Raw genomic sequence first — 19,620 nt, 5'->3', positions numbered from 1 at the left:
TGCCCATAAAGTCCCAAATCTGGCTTGAGGCACCAAAAAAAAAAAAAAAAACTACAAAAAAATGTATACGCATTTCTTCTTTACAGTGCTAGATAGGTTAGTGTTAGATTGTGGAAGTGTGCTCTATAATTTTTTCATATGTCAATTTAACAAATCCTCTCCCCCCCCCCCCCATGTGCATTTACATAGGCAATAGGCACTCTATTACTTTTATTTGCCTTCTGGTGGACTTATTCTCAGGCCAAAATCTTTAATTTTCCCCTGCCATTATCCTAGGAGTAACAGAGGGGTTTATTCTTTAACTGTGAGGAGTAAACACATTTCCTTTTGGCAAAACTCTCTATAATTTAGGGAATAATTACTGACTTAAGAAGAGGGATTAGAATTGCTTTGGGAAGAAATGGTTTGCAGCCTATTCTGATATTGGTCTTTCAGAAATATTTGAGGAACTTAAGAGAGAATTCCCACAGGAAAATGCTTCAGTGTCCTAGTATTACATGCTGTGCCAACTAGACACCCACATAGAACAAGTTAAGGTTAAATAATGACTTCCCCAAATCGAAGAATATTCTGTCTATACATCTACAAACCCTGAGCAAAAAGTAAGGAATCACCACTCTTGGATAATGTTCAATTGTTTAATTGTGTAGAAAGGGAAAAAAAAAAAAAAAAAAAAAAAAAAAAACAACTAATCGTAGATATGCCTCAAAAATCTTTTCATTTACTATTGCAACCTCCTGCCTTTAACCACTTGCCGACCGGTCATGTTGACCGCACTGCGGCAAAGTGGCTCGATTCCGTCCAGCGACCCACGTCGCTGGACTCCTCCCCCCTGTAGGCGGCTTTCTCGTGTTTTCAGTCACAGCGGGAGTCGGGCCAGGGGAGGAGCGGCGGCGATCGCCGCTGCTCTTCCCTGATAGTCGGGGAATCTAGTTTGGAGATCCGCCGCTTGTGTAAACAGAGCGGGCGGATCTCCTAAGTGACAAGGAGTGACAGATTGCAGTGTTCAGCATAGCTGAACATGTGATCTGTCCCTGTGTCACTCAGTCACCTCCCCCCACACACGTCAGTAAGCACCAGGCATACATTAACCCCTCCCTCTCCAATAAAATTAACCCCTTCCCTGCCAGTGTCATTTATACAGTAACAGTGCATATTTATAGCACTGATTACTATAGAAATGTCCCTGGTACCCCCAAAAGTGTCAAAAATGTCAGTCAAGGTTCCGATCTGTCCGCCCCGATGTCGCAGTCCCGCAAAAAAAAAAAAAAAAAAAAAAAAAAAAAAACACCAAAAATGACAAATCTTTCCCTTAGTTAGTAAACGCAATAACTTTTGCGCAAACCAATCAAAATACGCTTATTGTGTTTTTTACAAAACATAGGTAGCAGAAAACAAATTGGCCAAAATTTTTTACATTTTTTGGGGGGGGGGGGGGGGAATTTTATATAAAAAAAAAAAAAAAAAAAAGTTAAAAAAATTGTTATTTTTTCAAAATAAACGCTCTTTTTTTGTTTATAGCGCAAAAAGTAAAAATCGCACAGGTGATCAAATACTACCAAAAGAAAGCTCTGTTTGAGGGAAAAAAAAAGACGTACATTTCGTTTGGGTCCAGTGTCGCACGACCGCGCAATTGTCAGTTAAATTCGCACAGCGCCGAATTGCAAAAAGTGGCCTGGACGTAAGACAGCAAAATCCTCTGGTGGTAAAGTGGTTAAAAACTTAAAATAAAAAATTGTAGTCAGTCCCAACTGCTTTTACAAATCAAGGAGAGGGGGGGGGGGGGGTTGGAATCACTCAATTCTGAGGAATATGTTATGAAATCATGAAGAAGAAAAAAAAAAAAAAACACACACTACAGTACAATACTAGTACTTTGTTGCACCACCTTTGGCTTCTATAACAACTTGAACCTTCTGAGGCATGGATTTAACTATCGACAAATGGGATTCATCAATCCAGCTACAACTTTCTCTTATTGCAATTGCTAGATCAGCTTTGCAGGTTAGAGCCTTTTCATGGACCATTTTCTCTTTCATTTCCACCATTGATTTTCAACTGGGATTGAGGTCTAGACTATTTGCCATTATTTGCCTTTCTTGAACAAAAATTTTCATGGCTTTTGCTCTATGGCATGATGCATTATTATCCTAAAAAATGAGGATATCATCAAACATCCGTATAATTGATGGAAGAAAAAAAAAAAAAAAAAAGTCTCCTAAATCTCAATATAAACTTCTGCATTTATTGAAGATTTAAGGACTCCTCTTCCATGTACCTTTAACTGACATACAACCCCATATCATCAGGGATTGTGGAAACTTGCATGTTTTCTTCAGGAAGTCATCAGAGTGCACCTTGACAAGTGTCATGGCGTGTGTTATGACATTTCTTTGGAACAGCACCAAACAAAAGTTCCAGCATCACCCTGCCCAATGCAAATTTGTTATTCATCACGGAATATCACTTTCATCCAGTCATCCACGGCCCATGATTGCCCTTTAACCCACTGTAAGCTTGTTTTTTTCTGTTTAGGTGTTAATGATGGTTTTTGTTGGTCTTTTCTGTATGTAAATCCCATTTCCTTTAGGCGATGTCTTACAGTTTGGTCACAGACATTCACACCATTTGTTCCTCATTTGTTTTGTTTCCTGTATTCAAGGCATATTGTTTTAAGTTTAATCAAATACAATTAAATCTATCTTGACGCTTAATGTCTTCCTTGGTCTACCAGTACGCTTACCTCTAACAACCTTCCCATTTGATTTGTACTTGGTCCAGATTTTAGACACAGCTGACTGGAAACAACCAACATCTTTTGCAACATTCAGTGATGATTTTCCTTCTTGAAGAAGTTTTATAATCCTCTCCTTTGTTTTAGTTGACATCTCTCGTATTAGAGCCATTATTCATGTCAATCAGGTTGGTGCAACAGCTCACCAAGGTGTGCAGTCACTCTTTTACTGCAAACTATTTAGCAGATGTAATCTGATGCAGATGTTTGTTTTAGAACTGCAAAGTACATGGTGATTCCATAATATTTTCCTCAGAATTGGGTGATTGCATATTGTTTCCTCTGCAAAAACAGTTGCAATTGACTAAAGTTTTATTTCTTTTTTGTGTTTCTTAAAGCCAGAAGGTTGGAATGTTAAAATGAAAATACTTTTGGAGACATGTATGAGACTTTTTTTTTTTTCTTTCTCTCTACACAATTAAAAAAATGAACATTTTCCAAGAGTAGTGATTCTATACTTTTTGCCAGGAGTTGTACATGACATATTGTACAGACTACTGGCGATTAGATTTTTTTCTTCTTTTTTTTTTTTAAAGTCGTACTAAAACAGAAGTTTAAAACAAAAAATAATAATATTATTCAGTCTCCGCTCATCCCAAAGGTGGGGGGGGGGTTAGGATCAGGACTCTGCAGGCCAGTCAAGTTCCTCCACCCCAAACTTGCTTATCCATGTCTTTATGGACCTTGCTTTGTGCACTGGTACATATAATTTGGTGGAGGGAGGATTATGGTTTGGGGGGTGTTTTTCAGAGGTTGGGCTTGGCCACTTTGTTCCAGTGAAGGGAACTCTTAAGGTGTCAGTATACCAAGAAATTTTTGGACAGTTTCATGCTCCCAACTTTTTGGGAACAGTTTGGGGATGGCCCTTACCTGTTCCAAAATGACTCCGCCGCAGTACTCAAAAGCAAGGTCCTTAAAGACATGGAGTGAGTTTGGGGTGGAGGAACTTGACTGGCCTGAACAGAGTCCTGACCTCAACCCGACAGAACACAAAAAAAAAAATAAAATAATTGAAAATCGTATTTAATAAAACTAAAATCATTGCAAAGATTTAGGATAAATAGGTTTCAGCAAAATAAAATCACAGACAGGTATGAATTTAATTTTGTGTGTAAACTTTGCTTGGCATAAGCTTGGCATAACAGAGTCTGAGAAGTGCAATATAATGGTTCCAGTAGAGAAGCTTTGTATTGATGGTCATAGCACAATACTTCCTTACAATGTGCTACTGGCCAAGCTGGATTGTACTCAAAAATATTACGCCTTTTCCACCCTGCCCTTTTTTTTGTTATTAGCCCCCTTGAATGCAAAAGATCAACTACTCTGAACAATTAATTTTATTTTGCCGAAGTTGACCACTCAACCTTGAAATCAAATGTTCAGTGGGAGATTTTGCAGGACTTTGGGTGTTTCCTTAGCCGGGAAACTACTACATTACAGAGATGACTCTCAGAACAGTTGCATCACACAGCATATGCTAGATTATGGCAGAATTTTTTTTTTTTACATTTCTAGTCTTCTTGGTTAGTCCCTTCTGCACTGTAAAAGCTGTCCTAAATCTAATTGAAGCTTTGTAAACTGATAATTGGTAGTAATAATACAATGCTCCTCTGGGGATTGTAGGCATTGCTTTGTTTAGCTGAAGTTTCCAGGCTCTATAAGGAGATCAATCATGCTGTGCTGATAAGATCCTAAATTCCTAAAGACTTGGTATCACAACCAAGTCATATCTGCAAAATTTTACAGCCCCTGTCAAAACTGCTGCCAGCCAGGCAGACCACGCACAGTGCCTACTGGGAAAAAGGTGCTGGTCTTGGGGATGTCTGCTACAAGAAAAGAACACAGCCCACAAGACAAACGACCTGGAGGATCAGAGCAGCCCCTGTGTGCGTCATTACTCATCCTCTCTACAGAGAGCCTTAAAAACTGCAGAGCAGCCAAGGAATCCTAGGATTAAAGAACAGAGAACAGCATGCGTCTATACAGACATGAACACTTCGTAAATTATTACTTCTAGACAGAAATATAAAACATTTACTATAATCTGTACTCACGTTTTGCAAGAATGTTTAGTAATTAATCAAGTTTGTACATAACATTTTGCATACCATTATTTCATATCTGTACAGGCTCCTAAAAGTATAACTAAGGCTGCATTCTCACTTCAGCATTTTGCAAAGCGGGCAGATTTGCTGCAATTTCAAAGCGCCAAGGTGTGAATGACAAATCGCTGAACTCACATTTGAGATGCAATTATTCTGAATGGCACCCAAAAATCACGGTGCAGTTCTGCCGCCATAGATCGCAATGCAATCGTGGCAACATGCATCGCGTGAAGCATGTCGCTGAGAAGTAGTGCCTGAACATTTTTTTAAGCGACAAGCTTCGCACGAAATAGACTGCAGCGCAATTTATTGCGTGACAAACGCAGCAGAACCGCACCACGATTTTAGGTACAATTCAAAGGAATCGCATCTCAAATGTGCATTCTGCGACTTGTCATTCACACCTTGGTGCTTTAAAATCGTGAGCAGAATTGTGGCAAATCTGCCCGTGCTGAGGTGTGAATGCAGCCTAAAGGCAAAACTACTTTAACATTGGATAGAGTGGAGAGGGATTAGAACATCTGTCAGTTTTTATTGCTGTCAGTGTCAGGGAGACTATTTGTCCTGATTATCATCAGCATTGAAAGTAAAAGTTGTCCCCAGAAAAGTAATAAATCTTCCAATGGTGACACCAATTCTGGTGGACTGGTGGTCCCCAAGAGAGCCCCTCAGTCAAAACATAAGGTAATGCATGCTAATTATAGGACCGGAAGTGAAGATAAATCTCCCCGAAGGGGCACAGATGGCAAAAGAACAAAAGGGGTTATAATCCCTTCCTTACTCAATCCAAAAACCGGGGGGAAAAAAAAAAAAAAAAGGATGCCTTGCGTTCTATTTGAAGTCTCCAGGAGAAAATGTAAAATATTTTGAGTGATGTAGCAGTGTTCATCTAGTAAAGGGAGCCAAATCATTAAAAATCAAAAATCAGTGGTAGAAAACATGGTCTTATAAGCCATGTCATCCCCACCAGCAACATGCTTGCAAAGGTAAGCACTTGCTCCTAAGGCGTTGCTCACTTGCTGGTTGAAACATTGCATTGATTGCTAGTGTGACATGGGCCTAACAAGAAAAAAATTAGACTGAAATGAGAAATTTAGGTATGTATGCCAATGACTTTATAATGCTATTTATATTCATTGCATTAGCCCTAGGATAACTTGTATTAAAATAATCAGCCTACCTAATGTGACTTTAGTTATCAGTGAAGTCTGGTGAACTGAGTTAGCTTCTGGCTTCCTACATGCCTTGGTTACTCCGTGAGATCTCCTTTCCATTCTTGTCCCCTTGAGTTTCTGGTGTATGCATGCCAATGACTTTATAATGCTATTTATATTCATTGCATTAGCCCTAGGATAACGTGTATTAAAATAATCAGCCTACCTAATGTGACTTTAGTTATCAGTGAAGTCTAGTGAACAGAGTTAGTTTCTGGCTTCCTACTTGCCTTGGTTACTCCGTGAGATCTCCTTTCTATTCTTGTCCCCTTGAGGTTCTGGTGTCCCCACACCTTACATACTTCAGCACCACATGTTGCATTCAACATAATAAACAAACAAAATCCAACAGGAAGAGTGGCATCACCATAAGTGGACTACATCGGGTGTGCAGAGATGTCACCAACAAGATCTCCAGAGAAACTCTGATGCTGTAACTCCTCAGTGTCTTCCAAAAATCGAAGTATCAAGTTTTTGGTGAAATAGCCCATTAAGGATGATTAATGTTTCCATGACTGATTCCAAATGAAGCTCAATGGAGCTCAGTCATAACAGCAGATTTCTTTTTTCAAGTCACTTACGTAAAACAGCATACTGAACATGTGGGAGTTGTGTAGATGCTGTTTTCAATCAGCAAGTGACTGTGCATGCATGAAAACCAGCTCCAGCTCACTCTTCACTGAAAGTCAATGACAGCACTTTCTGAAGCCAGTGGAGAAGGGTTAAAACCTCTGACAGTTTTTATTTCTGTCAATGTTTGGAAGAATCCTTTAATCTCCTGTGTGGTCACCAGGACAGAGGAGATAAGGTCCTACTGTGTATGTATGCGAGTTAGGGACCTTATATTGTAAGCTCCTTGAGGGCAGGAACTGATGTGAATGTACAATGTATATGTAAAGCGCTGCGTAAATTGACAGCGCTATACAAGTACCTGAAATAAATAAAATAAGTCATTCCTACAGGGTCCAGACAGCAAAAAAAAAAAAAAAAAAAACATCTTTCGAAGTAAAAGAGGCGATGGCTAACTTTGCATTCTGAAAATGTGAGTTTCCTGGCTGTCTTGTTGAATCAGTGTTTTTTTGCAGTTTATGAATCATTAACTACATATGGAATCCAATGTTCTGACGTTACCCTTCCAAATAACTCAGAATACTGAAACCAAAAAGACAGCCAGACAAGTGGCATATTCAGGAGGTCAGCACTGGCAGCCTTTTTATTTTCCCTCAGTATGGTTTTCCCTTATAAAAAGAAAGAAAATAAGATTAAAAAAAAAAAAAAAAAACACAAAAGAAATGCCAAGTTGCCTACTATTCAGTATGTTATGTTATGTAGGTTTGTCTTGGCTGATATTTTCTTTATATGCGATATTTTACCATTTCTTGGCTTCAGAATTTGTCATTTTTGGGGGGGGGGGGGGGTTTACAAGTAGGAAGGCATATATAGCTAAAAGAACCTTTACAAAAAGAGTCCAAAAGTTACAAAATTCAAATGTTTTGAGGACTTTAGTGTAGTGCTGTGTACAGTTAACAGATAACCTTACGACACCAGCTTGGGGCAAAAAAAATGACAGATAAGGCGGCACCATAGATTACAGTCTATAGAGGCTGCAAGACTTTACATAATGTACAGATAAAATATATGCATATCAAAATTCAAATCAATAAAAGATCTTGAAAATCTTTTTATTACTTGTATCCAAATAGTTGAAACCATTTGTAAACTGACAATATGGGGAAGTCGAGGCATAGTTGTTTATTTCTACTGCAAAGCACTACCCATACAAGCAGGCCAACCTTAAAGGGCAACTCTACTTTCGTGAGGGGGAGAAAATTGCAAATAAAGAAAAAATATAGCGTATAAAATTGCGACAAGTCATATTGTACTTGAAGGTTATTAAAAATGACCTTTCCTTTTCAATCTGCAGCTGTTGCAATTTTCTGAATATGCAATGCAATATGGCTACCTGGAGCAGTTCTGTACACAGAATGTATACTGACTACACCCCAGAAACATTTCCTGCTTGTGTGATTGGCTCACCAATTTCCCAGAAGTCTGCCTAAGATACAAGTCAGATTTCTGGCACCCCCTGCAACAAAAGTCATTTTTGGGGAGATACTCCCAATAGGACAGGGCTCGACAAACCCCGGGTGCCAGGTCGCATTTGCGACTAGAATTCGCTACCTGGCGCCTGGGGTGCCCTGCAGTAGGTGTCCTGTCCCTTTCGCGCCCCTCACCTCCTCCTTGAGTGCACTGACTTCCGCACCGTCCAAAAATTGAGGCCCCAGCTTTTCAGCCTTCTTCTGTGAGATGAGAGGCTAGGGGAACTGGCGCCCTCTTGTGGTGGCCGGGAGTAATGCATGTTCTCAATGCCTTCCCATCTCCTCTTCCAAAGAGGAGAGGGAAGTTTAAGGCTTCATCTCTCTGTCCAGTTACCTTTGCTTAAAGGTAAGTGGACAGGGAGTGTGGTTATTATTAATTTATTTTTTAAATGTAAAAAAAATAAATAATTTATTTTATTTTTTTTAATTATTAAAAAAAAAAAATAAAAAAAAAGTATTTTTTTTCCAATTCTTTAATTATATATATATATATATATATATATATATAAAAACTGGTTCCAAAAACTGGCTCCTAACTTTTTTAGCTGGCTCCTAGATTACAGGCAAATTTGTCAAGCCCTGCAATAGGAACACGTCTAAAGGGATGCAGGCCCAGCATCTTTCCTAAGAGCCCTGCTATTGCCACAGCGGATAGATAATTATGAAACCCCTCCCATTAGACCCACTCAGCACAGAGGAACAAAAGGTGATTTCTTTAGAATAATAAAAGGGTAGGAATCTGCAACAAAATTGGTTCAAATCCTTGTAATGTACATAGATAACCCAGAGGGGAATTTTTTTTCTCAACAAAAGTGGATTGAAACAATTACCAGCTACACTTACTCATTTCCTACCAACAATCTGTACTGCTCGAAATACCTGGTACTTCCCAAGTATGGAGAAAGCATGTGGCTCCTCACCTTTCTTTCTATAAGATAGCAATGGTGCTTAATGGTTGACCACTCAGATATCGGCTCTGTCACAGACAGAGGAAGAGTTCTCAGCCCTGCAACTTTGCACGGGTGTCATTTAACTCTTAGCAGTACATTCACGTGCTAAGAGATCAATAGGAAAGGGCCTATGTGCAGTTGAAAGTACAGAAGCTAAATAAGCATGCTACTTTACCCTGTATATGCAAAATATGTAAAGGATAGGCTTTATGGTAACCTGGCCAATTACTCCTGGGAGCAAAGTCATTGTCTAGGATGGGATTTCCCTACTGTTCACCAATTCTCGGCACACTGTAAAACTCCAAATTGAGTGACTCATAGCTTACACAGTTCTTTAAACTAAATTGCTCAGGTAAGTGGGTTTAAAAGAAGAGGCAAGACAGAATATGCTTTGCTTTGTCCTAAAGCAATGAAAATCACACAGCTGCCAATGCGAACATGTTGATCCCACACATTGAGGTAGATCTTCAACAGGTGCTCAAACACTGCAATGCACAGTGAGGCCATAAATTGTAACAATGTCAAAAGACAGACAAGGCAACATGAAAGACTGCAAATGATTAGAGCAGCAAAAAGATAAAAGTGGAAGGAAAGTCATTACCCCTTTTTAGATGTATACATTGAGTCACTCTACCATTCAAGGTACTCTTGAGTCACTTTACTAAAAATAATGATTCACTTTAGTCAGCTTAGCCCTGACATGTCACCAGGATGACATGGGGCAGAGTCTGATGTTGCCCCTGGAGGATAGGGGAACATGGAGACATTTTATTGAAGTTGTCACTTAATCCCCCTGTGTGCAGCCTGCACAAGTCTTAACTTACTCCCAGTTGCCAAGATATTCACTGTGTGGCCCCGACCAGCGATACACAGTTTTTGCAGTGAAAACCGACGTCCGCTTTTTTTTTTTTTTATTGCACATGCATGATGGGGCCCAATCCAATCCATTCCCTATAGATGAATCGAACCCTATGGGATGATTGAAGACCTCCAATGAGTATGGACCATCCAGTGTCAGTAAAATGAATACAGCTGCAGTGTGTACAAAAAAGAACTTGAAGAGGAAGGGAAGTATTCTCAGGTGGGTGGGATGAAAAAATACAGGACGATTGTACTAAAAAGGACAATGGTCCTTTAAATTCTCTCAAAAACGTCCACATGTCCAGGGGCTGACTGGCAACTTTCAGCCCAGGGGGCAAGTACAATCCAGAGACCCATGGTGCAGTGACTCGGCCCCCCCCCACTCTTCCTCTTCCCGGCCTCCTTCTGACCCCCATTCCATGCTGAAGCTCCGCTCCAGGTACTCTCTACCCACTGACCAAATCCCAACCAGCAGGGAACAGTTTAGGGGGAGCTGGGACAGGGGAGAATCTCCAGTGGGGCATGGAACCGGACTCTGCTCAGACACAGTTTACACCATCCATGCTGGGGGGGGGGGGGGCGGGGCGCTCTGTCCTTGTCTTCATCCTGCACTCAGTAGGTCAGCAGCGGGGACTTTTTACTTTTCTTCACCAGGAATCCTTTAGGCATGTCTGTGGCAGAAGCAGTGCAGCCTTTTTACAGGGCATCAGAGCGGCCCAGGGGGCAATTGCCCCCCTGCTCCCTGTCCCAGTCCTCCCCTGCACATGTCCCCATTCTTCCAGTACATCCCATCTCCAGTGATCTCCTAACTTCCTTGGAACGCTGGCTGCATTGCACCTAAATGAAATCAGTGTTATCAACCCTTCTCAGTTCACTTCTGTGGGCTACAGAAGGGTCCCCCCCCCCAATGATAAAATAGAAGAGATGGAGGTGATCTGTAGTTCTAACACTTTCTGCCCTAGGGTGATAATGTTGCTGCTCCATAGATGGAAGTATACTAAAGTGAGAACTGTCACCCTAGGACAGCCTTTTTCAACCAGGGTGCCCAGGCAAATCACCTCTAATGTTGAGTGTCCTACTTGGACTTGTGGATGTTGCTGCATTATGTTAAACTATTAGAAAAGTTTTTACATTTTAGAATGGGGTGACTCTAGACCAGGGATCCTCAAACTACGGCCCTCCAGCTGTTGCAGAACTACACATCCCATGAGGCATTGTAAAACTCTGACATTCACAGACATGACTAGGCATGATGGGAATTGTAGTTCCTGAACAACTGGAGGGCCATAGTTTGAAGACCCCTGCTCTAGACTGCCCCTAATTTTTAAAGGGTGCCTCAAGATTGTCCAAAGTTTTTAAAGGGTAACTTAACTGAAAAAAGGTTGAGAAACACTGCCCTAGGACATGATGTGTTACCGACAAGATTAACGGGTAAAAAAAAGGGAAAGAAACTTACATAGCCACCTCGTCTAATGGCTGTTCAGCTGCAGAATATTACATTGTCAACTTTAGGTAAAGGGTAGAATGATATTTAGGGAAATAATTTGCACTGAGGTTATGTGGATGCCATGCTGCCGTAACAGGGGAAAGCAATACAAATTAGACAAACACTATTTTGCCTGATTTTAACAGATGGTATTGACCACAGATACCTCATTTATGAGATTGGCACCAATTCTGGTTGAAAACGGCCAGATTGGCCAACTCATCAACGGGTGGTACCTCGATGACCATATTATGCTTATGACCAAGACTGCCTCCCGCAGTACTGCAGAGTTTTGATACAATTAAGGTAACTCTTTAGGTTATCTGGTTGGCAGCTATTGCTGGTCCCAGAGATCTTTGCTAAAATCATACCAGAAAGCCTTTACATGACCCTGGGATCACAAAAAGGGAAGAGTCAATTCTTGGGCACAAAGAACTGCAAGCAAAAATCAAACATTTACTTATATGCACTTCCAGTGGAAGTAATTGGTAGTAAAAAAAATAAAATATATCACACACACACACACACACACACAAACATATGATTTGCATTGAGCTGTGTAAATGGATTCTTTGTGGTCTTACTCTATTTCATAAACAATTAAAACATGTACAAGAACCTGAGAAATATGAGTCAATCGGATCTATTTCCACGCGCAGGTTACACGAGGCTGATAAAATGAAGTTTCCTCTTACAAAAAGGTTATCTGAATGCAGGTTTATACATGAACCTCAATGCTTGGTCCAAGTCAGTGACTTCTTGAACCTTCAAAAGCAATGAGGCGTATAAGAAATAATTGTATCACTGACATCCAATCATGCAGTATTAGGATAAAGCAGAGTGGTTTCAGGTTCAAGGAAATGTTAAGAATAAAAAGTCAGCCCATCCAAAAGTACAGTTATGGGTGGAGAATAGGAGGAGGGTGGGATTTCCCATTGCCTTCTTATGTCTCTTACAGACTCCGGCAGTGAGCGCCTCCTACCAAAGTTGAAAGCTCCCTAGGGTCTCGCTTCTGTTTGTTAAAGAATTCAACAAAAAGAAACAGATCCAGATCCCCATCATAGCCGCAGCTGAGAAGACCTGTCAGATCCCCATCATAGCTGCAGCTGAGAAGACCTGTCAACTCAGCTGAAGAGATCTGGCCACCAGAGTCCCAGGAGGGACAAATGAAGCCAATGGGTGTTTCATTACCCACAATCAAATACGCAATAAATTTTGAATGCTCAATCATGTGCAAGGATCTTTGAAGACTGGATCAGGAGACTTTTCTTCAAGTAGTAGTGCTGACTGCTCACTTCTGCCCAGGCAGTCTCCTGACTTACCTCTCTAAGATCCTTGGTAGAAACCATATGACCAGTGCCAAGTCCCTTAGTTAGACAAATGATTGTCTAACTAAGGGTTGTCTAACTAATGCCTCGTACACACGCAACGATTGTTGGCTGTGAATTTTCGGCCATCATCCGATAGGCCGATTGTCGGCTTGTTAGCATGATGCTTCCGACAACCGACTCCGACTTTTCGGCTGAACAAAATCTGGTGTGCAGGCTATAAAATTTTTGTTGGCCGTCAACACAACGGCCGATTTTCCGTCAGTCAGTACAGATTTCGGCAGACAAAAATCTGAGGAGCAAGACTGGGCATGCTCAGAGAAGAAAAAACACACGGAAAGTAAACCAGCACATGACATCACTTCTGAAGTTGGTTTTTGTTGGCCGAGAAAATTAGTGTGCAGTCTAGAGCACATTTCAACCAACACAACAACACTGGACAAAAGTTGACCGATCGGTCGGCCGAAAATCGTTGCGTGTGTACGAGGCATAAGATTTAACGTCTTTTAGTAACATAAAAACACAGGACTAGAAATATCTCAATAGCCAAGAAGCCAATCTCTAGTTATCAATGAATTTGGTGAAGTTGGCTCCCCAAATAAATCCTACTGGCTTCTGGATTGGAAAGCCTGGTTCCTGAATTCCAGATTACAACTTCCCACCTTTGTATTTCATTATATTAGAAATTAGCTTCCATTATTGACTGTAGGTGCACTTTAAAGTTATCTTAATCCCCGTTTAAGATGCTGATATTAGGACTCTACACCGTGTTCTGCTTCTTCTGAAGTTTCTGCTACGCTCTCTACTCTTATTACCCAATGCCTTGATCACTGACCTCGATTTCCACAGTACCCCCCTTGACTTGTAGGGTCCTATTGATCCCCACTGAAGGCACCCTTACATGCCCACTAATAGAATACCTGCAGCCACAGTTTGCATTGGATGCACACAGGCAGAACAAAGGGATAGAGACAATGTAATGATGGGTGTGCTTGCATTAGGAAGGATGGTATATGTAGTCCTCAGGAAGCTCATTTACATTCAGACTGCATGCTCCCGACATGAAATTTGCTCTAGGCTGTGCTAGTCAAATAAAGAAAAAGGCAACTGTTTAGTGGCATTGTTGCAAGTAATCATTAACTAACCAGTAATTAATAGGCTAAGAGATGCATTTTTATCTGAGGCTTTAGTACTTTAAACATTTTTTTGGGGTGGATTGACATCAGTTATACAGCTATTTTATAAAAGAGAGACATACTGAAAATGTATAAAGCACAGTACAACACGACTAAACAAAAGGCTGGCATTACTCTAGCCACACTGTAAAGACTGGATATTCTGTATATCCCAGTGAAGAGTTCTGCCTGTGGATTCCTCAGGGTACCATTCACAGGCTGGACACAATCCTGGCTGTTGGCGTGTCCGGTTTCAGGAAACTGTGTCCTGTTAAACATTATTACTCACTTTCCTCATGTGAGCTCTGAGCTGTAAAGAAATGTACTCCAAGCCCTGAGGTCCTGATCTTACACAAAGGGGGACCCAGCTCCAGCTGATTGAGGGCACAGCACGCCAGCCTGGTCACCGCCAGGTCCTGCTGGAGAGGAGAGTGATTGGTCTACATTGAAAACAGACGGGGAGGAAGCCAGGACAATACCACTAATTAACCCTTACACTGCATGATGGTGACATGTCATCCCCGGCTCTCTATTCCTATCCAAATGGAAAATACACACAGTACAGAATGGCAGACATCATAGAGGCACTAAACACAAGTTACACATTCATTCTTTGAAAGAAAACAAAATGGATAACTATAGAAAGGTTTCAGGATTATATTGAAAGTAAACATTTTATATGAATACAAATAAACAAATAATATTTTTCAACACAGCTAACTTTTTATTACAGGGTATTTAAAACCTCATTAGGTCCCCTCTGGGAAGAGTTATACTATTTCTCCTATCAAACAGAAAAATGCTGAGAAACCCAACATTTTACAGCTGTCACCAGAACGGGGGTGATGGTGGATCTTCCTTCAGGGACACTTATTTCAGCAACTGTGCACAAGGGATTTCTACTCACTTCCCTGGGAATGAAGGAGAAAACTCCCCAAATGGACACAGAGAGAGGGCAAAGGGAAGAGAGGGCAAAGGGAAGAGAGGGCAAAGGGAAGAGAGGGCAAAGGGAAGAGAGGGCAAAGGGAAGAGAGGGCAAAGGGAAGAGAGGGCAAAGGGAAGAGAGGGCAAAGGGAAGAGAGGGCAAAGGGAAGAGAGGGCAAAGGGAAGAGAGGGCAAAGGGAAGAGAGGGCAAAGGGAAGAGAGGGCAAAGGGAAGAGAGGGCAAAGGGAAGAGAGGGCAAAGGGAAGAGAGGGCAAAGGGAAGAGAGGGCAAAGGGAAGAGAGGGCAAAGGGAAGAGAGGGCAAAGGGAAGAGAGGGCAAAGGGAAGAGAGGGCAAAGGGAAGTTATTTCTGGCTTTATACAAGTAACCCATCAGAACTAGCCTTCAGATATTGATTTAAATACCTTTACAAGGACTGTAATATTTGTATGGGGAAACCATAGAATACACACACACACACACCTTACTTCCTGTCCAGTTATCCCACAGAAGCCCAATTGTCAACTGGCACACAAATGACGGTTACTCCAACAAGTAATAATAATATTGTTTGCTCTATTTTATAGTATGTTAAATATGCTACTCAAAGCATTTTAATATATCTCTTTGACAACTGCATAGTAAACTGTTTATCCAGCCAGGAATCTTGTGAGTTGATAACTTTCTGTACTCTCTGACTCTGGACTGTTATCAGCTGGCATTGCTCCCTGCTATTTCCATCAACCACAAAACACCCCCCCCCCCCCTATTTTTATGGAGAAGAGAGGGAGGTGTTTTATAGTCCCAATGTTATTTATTTCTAACTCTGTCTTTTGGGGACAATACTGTTGAGTACTGAGGTCACCCTTTGACAAGTAGTGTTAGTGGCAGGACTACCAGGTTAAAATAAAAAAAAGAAAGCTAATGCAGCCACAACATCTAAGGATGGGTAAGCTGAAATGCGGCCTATTTTTGTTCTTGGGTTTAAAGGAAGTTTGGAAAAAAGGGGGCAGGTCCCTCACTAACTTGAGAAATTTAAAGAAGTATACCCACAAATAAAAATGAAATATATTGCAGCTTACCAGTTCTTAGATGTGGTGGCTGCATTAGTTCTCTTTTTCTTTATTTCCACCTGGTAACCTGGCCAGTAACACCCTTCCTCTCAGACTGGATGGACACCTTTGCATGGCAGCATTGTCAGTCTGGGAGGGGTATTGTTAGTCAAGTCCATCTAAATCTGCTAGTCTTACAATTTAAAGCTGAATTCCAGCAATCACAGCAACAGTTTTTTGCATTTGGGGGTAACCATTTTACATAAAATAAAAGCTGATCATTGTGAGCACCCCTGTAAGTGTTAAATAGTTTGTCCCATCCCTCTGTCACTTTTGCTGGACTTATTTACCAGATTACCAGGTGGGAAAAAAAAATGAAAACTAATGCAGCCACCTCATCTAAAGCTCACCACACAGTCTACTGTACAATCTCCTATAGACCTACCAATAACTATGTAGTGGAGGGGCCAGCCTGTCCGGATACATTGATTGGTTAGATTAGGTAGGCCCTCATATTCCATGATTGTAGTAAATCTAAAGGAGTGTATGAGAATTAGAACATGTATGGTGACCCCCAAATCTGGCCATCAATGGATTGAACTTCAGCCCCTTCGGCAAGAACCAACTGAATGTTGATCCATATATCTATGGAAAATCTATTTAGAGATAAAAGTTGATATAATGTTTGACTCCTTTTGAACGGGACGTTGGAAAACTTTCATGCGATCAGCATCTGCAGCCAATCAGTTGAAGGGCTGATTGGTGTATTCTGACAGTGGAGGAGTCCCCTCTGTCAGAGTACAATAGCACAGCAGGGAGGATTCCCCCATCCACCTCACTTGTGTGGCGGGAGGGAAAGGAAGGGGGGGGGGGGCAGACATACACCAGTGTGAATGTAATGGGGGACAGACATACACCAGTGTGAATGTAATGAGGGAAAGGGGGGGGGGGAATTCATTTGCTGGCTGATCAAAAAAGAAAAAAGAGGAAAGATCCATGCATGGCCAGACCTGGAAGCTGCAATAGAATACATTTTTCTACTTGGGTTTATTACCCCCTTAAGGACTTTAGAAAAAGATAAATGTAACAATAGTGTAAATGAAAAGTATCCCATCTCCGGTGTTGTTGGTAAACAGAGATCTGTGCTGAGACAACAATAGAGGGGCTCTGTGGAGTCAGACAAGGTAATGAAGTTTGCTGTTGTAGAGAAGGCAGAGTTGGGTCATCAGCAGGTAATCTCATCCAGATGGGTGAATGGGATCCCTCTCCAGACAAAAGCAATGCCTGCCAAGCTGTAAGGAGGGGGGGACCATACACCAGTGTGAATGTATTTGGGGGGGCAGACATACACCAGTGTGAATGTATTTGGGGGGGCAGACATACACCAGTGTGAATGTATTTGGGAGGAGGGGGTTACACACACCAGTGCGAATGTATTGGGGGGGGCAGACATACACCAGTGTGAATGTACTTGGGGGGGGGGGCAGACATACACCAGTGTGAATGTACTTGGGGGGGGGGCAGACATACACCAGTGTGAATGTACTTGGGGGGGGGGGGGCAGACATACACCAGTGTGAATGTACTTGGGGGGGGGGGCAGACATACACCAGTGTGAATGTATATTGGGACACACACCAATGTATATTGGGGGGGGGCAGACATACGCCAGTGTGAATGTATTTGGAGGGGGGGCAGACATACACCAGTGTGAATGTATTTGGGGGGGGGCAGACATACACCAGTGTGAATGTATTTGGGGGGGCGGCAGACATACACCAGTGTGAATGTATTTGGGGGGGGCGGCAGACATACACCAGTGTGAATGTATTTGGGGGGGGCGGCAGACATACACCAGTGTGAATGTATTTGGGGGGGGGGCAGACATACACCAGTGTGAATGTATTTGGGGGGGGCAGACATACACCAGTGTGAATGTATTTGGGGGGGGCAGACATACACCAGTGTGAATGTATTTGGGGGGGGGCAGACATACACCAGTGTGAATGTATTTGGGGGGCACACACACCAATGTGAATGTATATTGGGACACACACACCAATGTATATTGGGGGGGGGACACACACCAGTGTGAATGTATATTGGGGGGGGTAGGCAGACATACAGTGTGAATGTATTTGGGGGGTGGGCACACACCAGTGTGAATGTATATTGGGGGGGGGGGGGGGGGTAGGCAGACATACAGTGTGAATGTATATTGGGAGGAGGGGGGGGGGACACACACCAGTGTGAATGTATATTAGGGGGGGGGGGGGACACCAGTGTGAATGTATATTGGGGGGGGGGACACACACACCAGTGTGAATGTATATTAGGGGGGGGGGGGGGGACACCAGTGTGAATGTATATTGGGGGGGGGGACACACACCAGTGTGAATGAATATTAGGGGGGACACCAGTGTGAATGTATATTGGGAGGAGGGGGGGACATGCGTGCTCTGTAAGGAGGGAAGTAGAGAAGTGAGATTTGGGGTGCGGAGGGAGATGTGGAAGAAGAAGGGAGCGGATATAACGGAACAGATGAGGGCGGGAGGGGCTCCCCCCATCCATCCATCCACACACAGGACTCCGATCCCCGGAGCACCCTCCTCCAATACACGGCACTCACCTCTGCGGGTCCGGTAGGTAGAAGTCCACCGAGAAGCCGAACAAGCTGCCCCGGGGTCCGGAGTAAGTAGCGGGCTCATCCACCGCCAGGTTAAATCCATGGATCGGGCTGAGGAGGAGGATGAGTAGCAGGATAGACGGGGTACGGAGCGGGCACGGCATGGCTGGGAGGAACATGTGAGACAACACCGGGAACACTCAGATCGCTCACTTACTTTGAAGCACCAAAAAAAAAAAAAAAAGAAAGAAACTACTCCAATGAAGAAGAAGCCCCGCCCAAGCGAGCTGCAGCGGATGGTCCCGCCCCCTTCCCTCTATGGACACGCCTCTTAGTGCTGGATGGATGTGGATTTCATTAGGTCTCCCTCAGTGTGCATCCCACAGGCTCGGCTCTAATGTCATTACTGGGGATGGCTTTGTCTTCTGAGCTGATAATTGAATGATACGTGTGACTGACTGCAGGGGAAGAAGGTACACTCACTGCACAGCAAAGTCTATGGGAGGAAAGTCAGGGCACCTGGGGGGAGGGGGGATACAGTCCTGGAGAAAAGTTTTGGGAATGACACAAATATTCATTTTCACAAAGTCTGCTGCTTAAGTTCCGGTTCAAACTGATGCGATACGGGATCCGCAGCTGAATCGCACACTGGTTCACACTGAAATCTCTGAACCACCGGGGGTGTCAATGTAAAAGCAATGACACCGCCAGATAAGTTTGTAAATCGCAGTGCGAACTGTGAAATGGTGCAAGAATCGGATTGTAAAGGTGTGAACACACATGCGATCCGATTCCAGTGTGGACCAAAAAATGGGCACTGTGCCACTTTGGTGCAAATGTGATGCGATTTCAGCAATATAGTTCAGGTGAATTGGCATCGCACAGACATTGCATGGGATCTACACAGCAATCACATGAGATGTCTGTGATCGCACAAGTTTGAACCGAGTGTTTTTAGATCTTTTTGTCAGATGTTACTATGGGATACTGAAATATAATTACAAGCAT

At 42.5% G+C, this 19,620-nt stretch overlaps 1 protein-coding gene across 1 annotated transcript in view; it reads right to left on the bottom strand.

The window, feature by feature from the left end:
* Positions 1-18,858, bottom strand: part of ITGA5 (integrin subunit alpha 5) — a 148,759-nt gene extending 129,901 nt beyond the window's left edge. Inside the window, exon 1 of the mRNA XM_082244586.1 lies at positions 18,616-18,858. Coding sequence (XP_082100712.1) covers positions 18,616-18,791 — 176 coding nt within the window. The 5' untranslated portion in view covers positions 18,792-18,858. The remainder of the gene's footprint in view (positions 1-18,615) is intronic.
* Positions 18,859-19,620: the final 762 nt, after the last annotated feature.

Source organism: Pelophylax lessonae (genome assembly GCF_965119305.1).
Source record: "Pelophylax lessonae genome assembly, chromosome: 2".
Classification (NCBI taxonomy): Eukaryota; Metazoa; Chordata; class Amphibia; order Anura; family Ranidae; genus Pelophylax; species Pelophylax lessonae.
The sequence above is the reverse complement of the archived record's forward strand: the minus strand, read 5'-3'. Positions and strand labels throughout refer to the sequence as shown.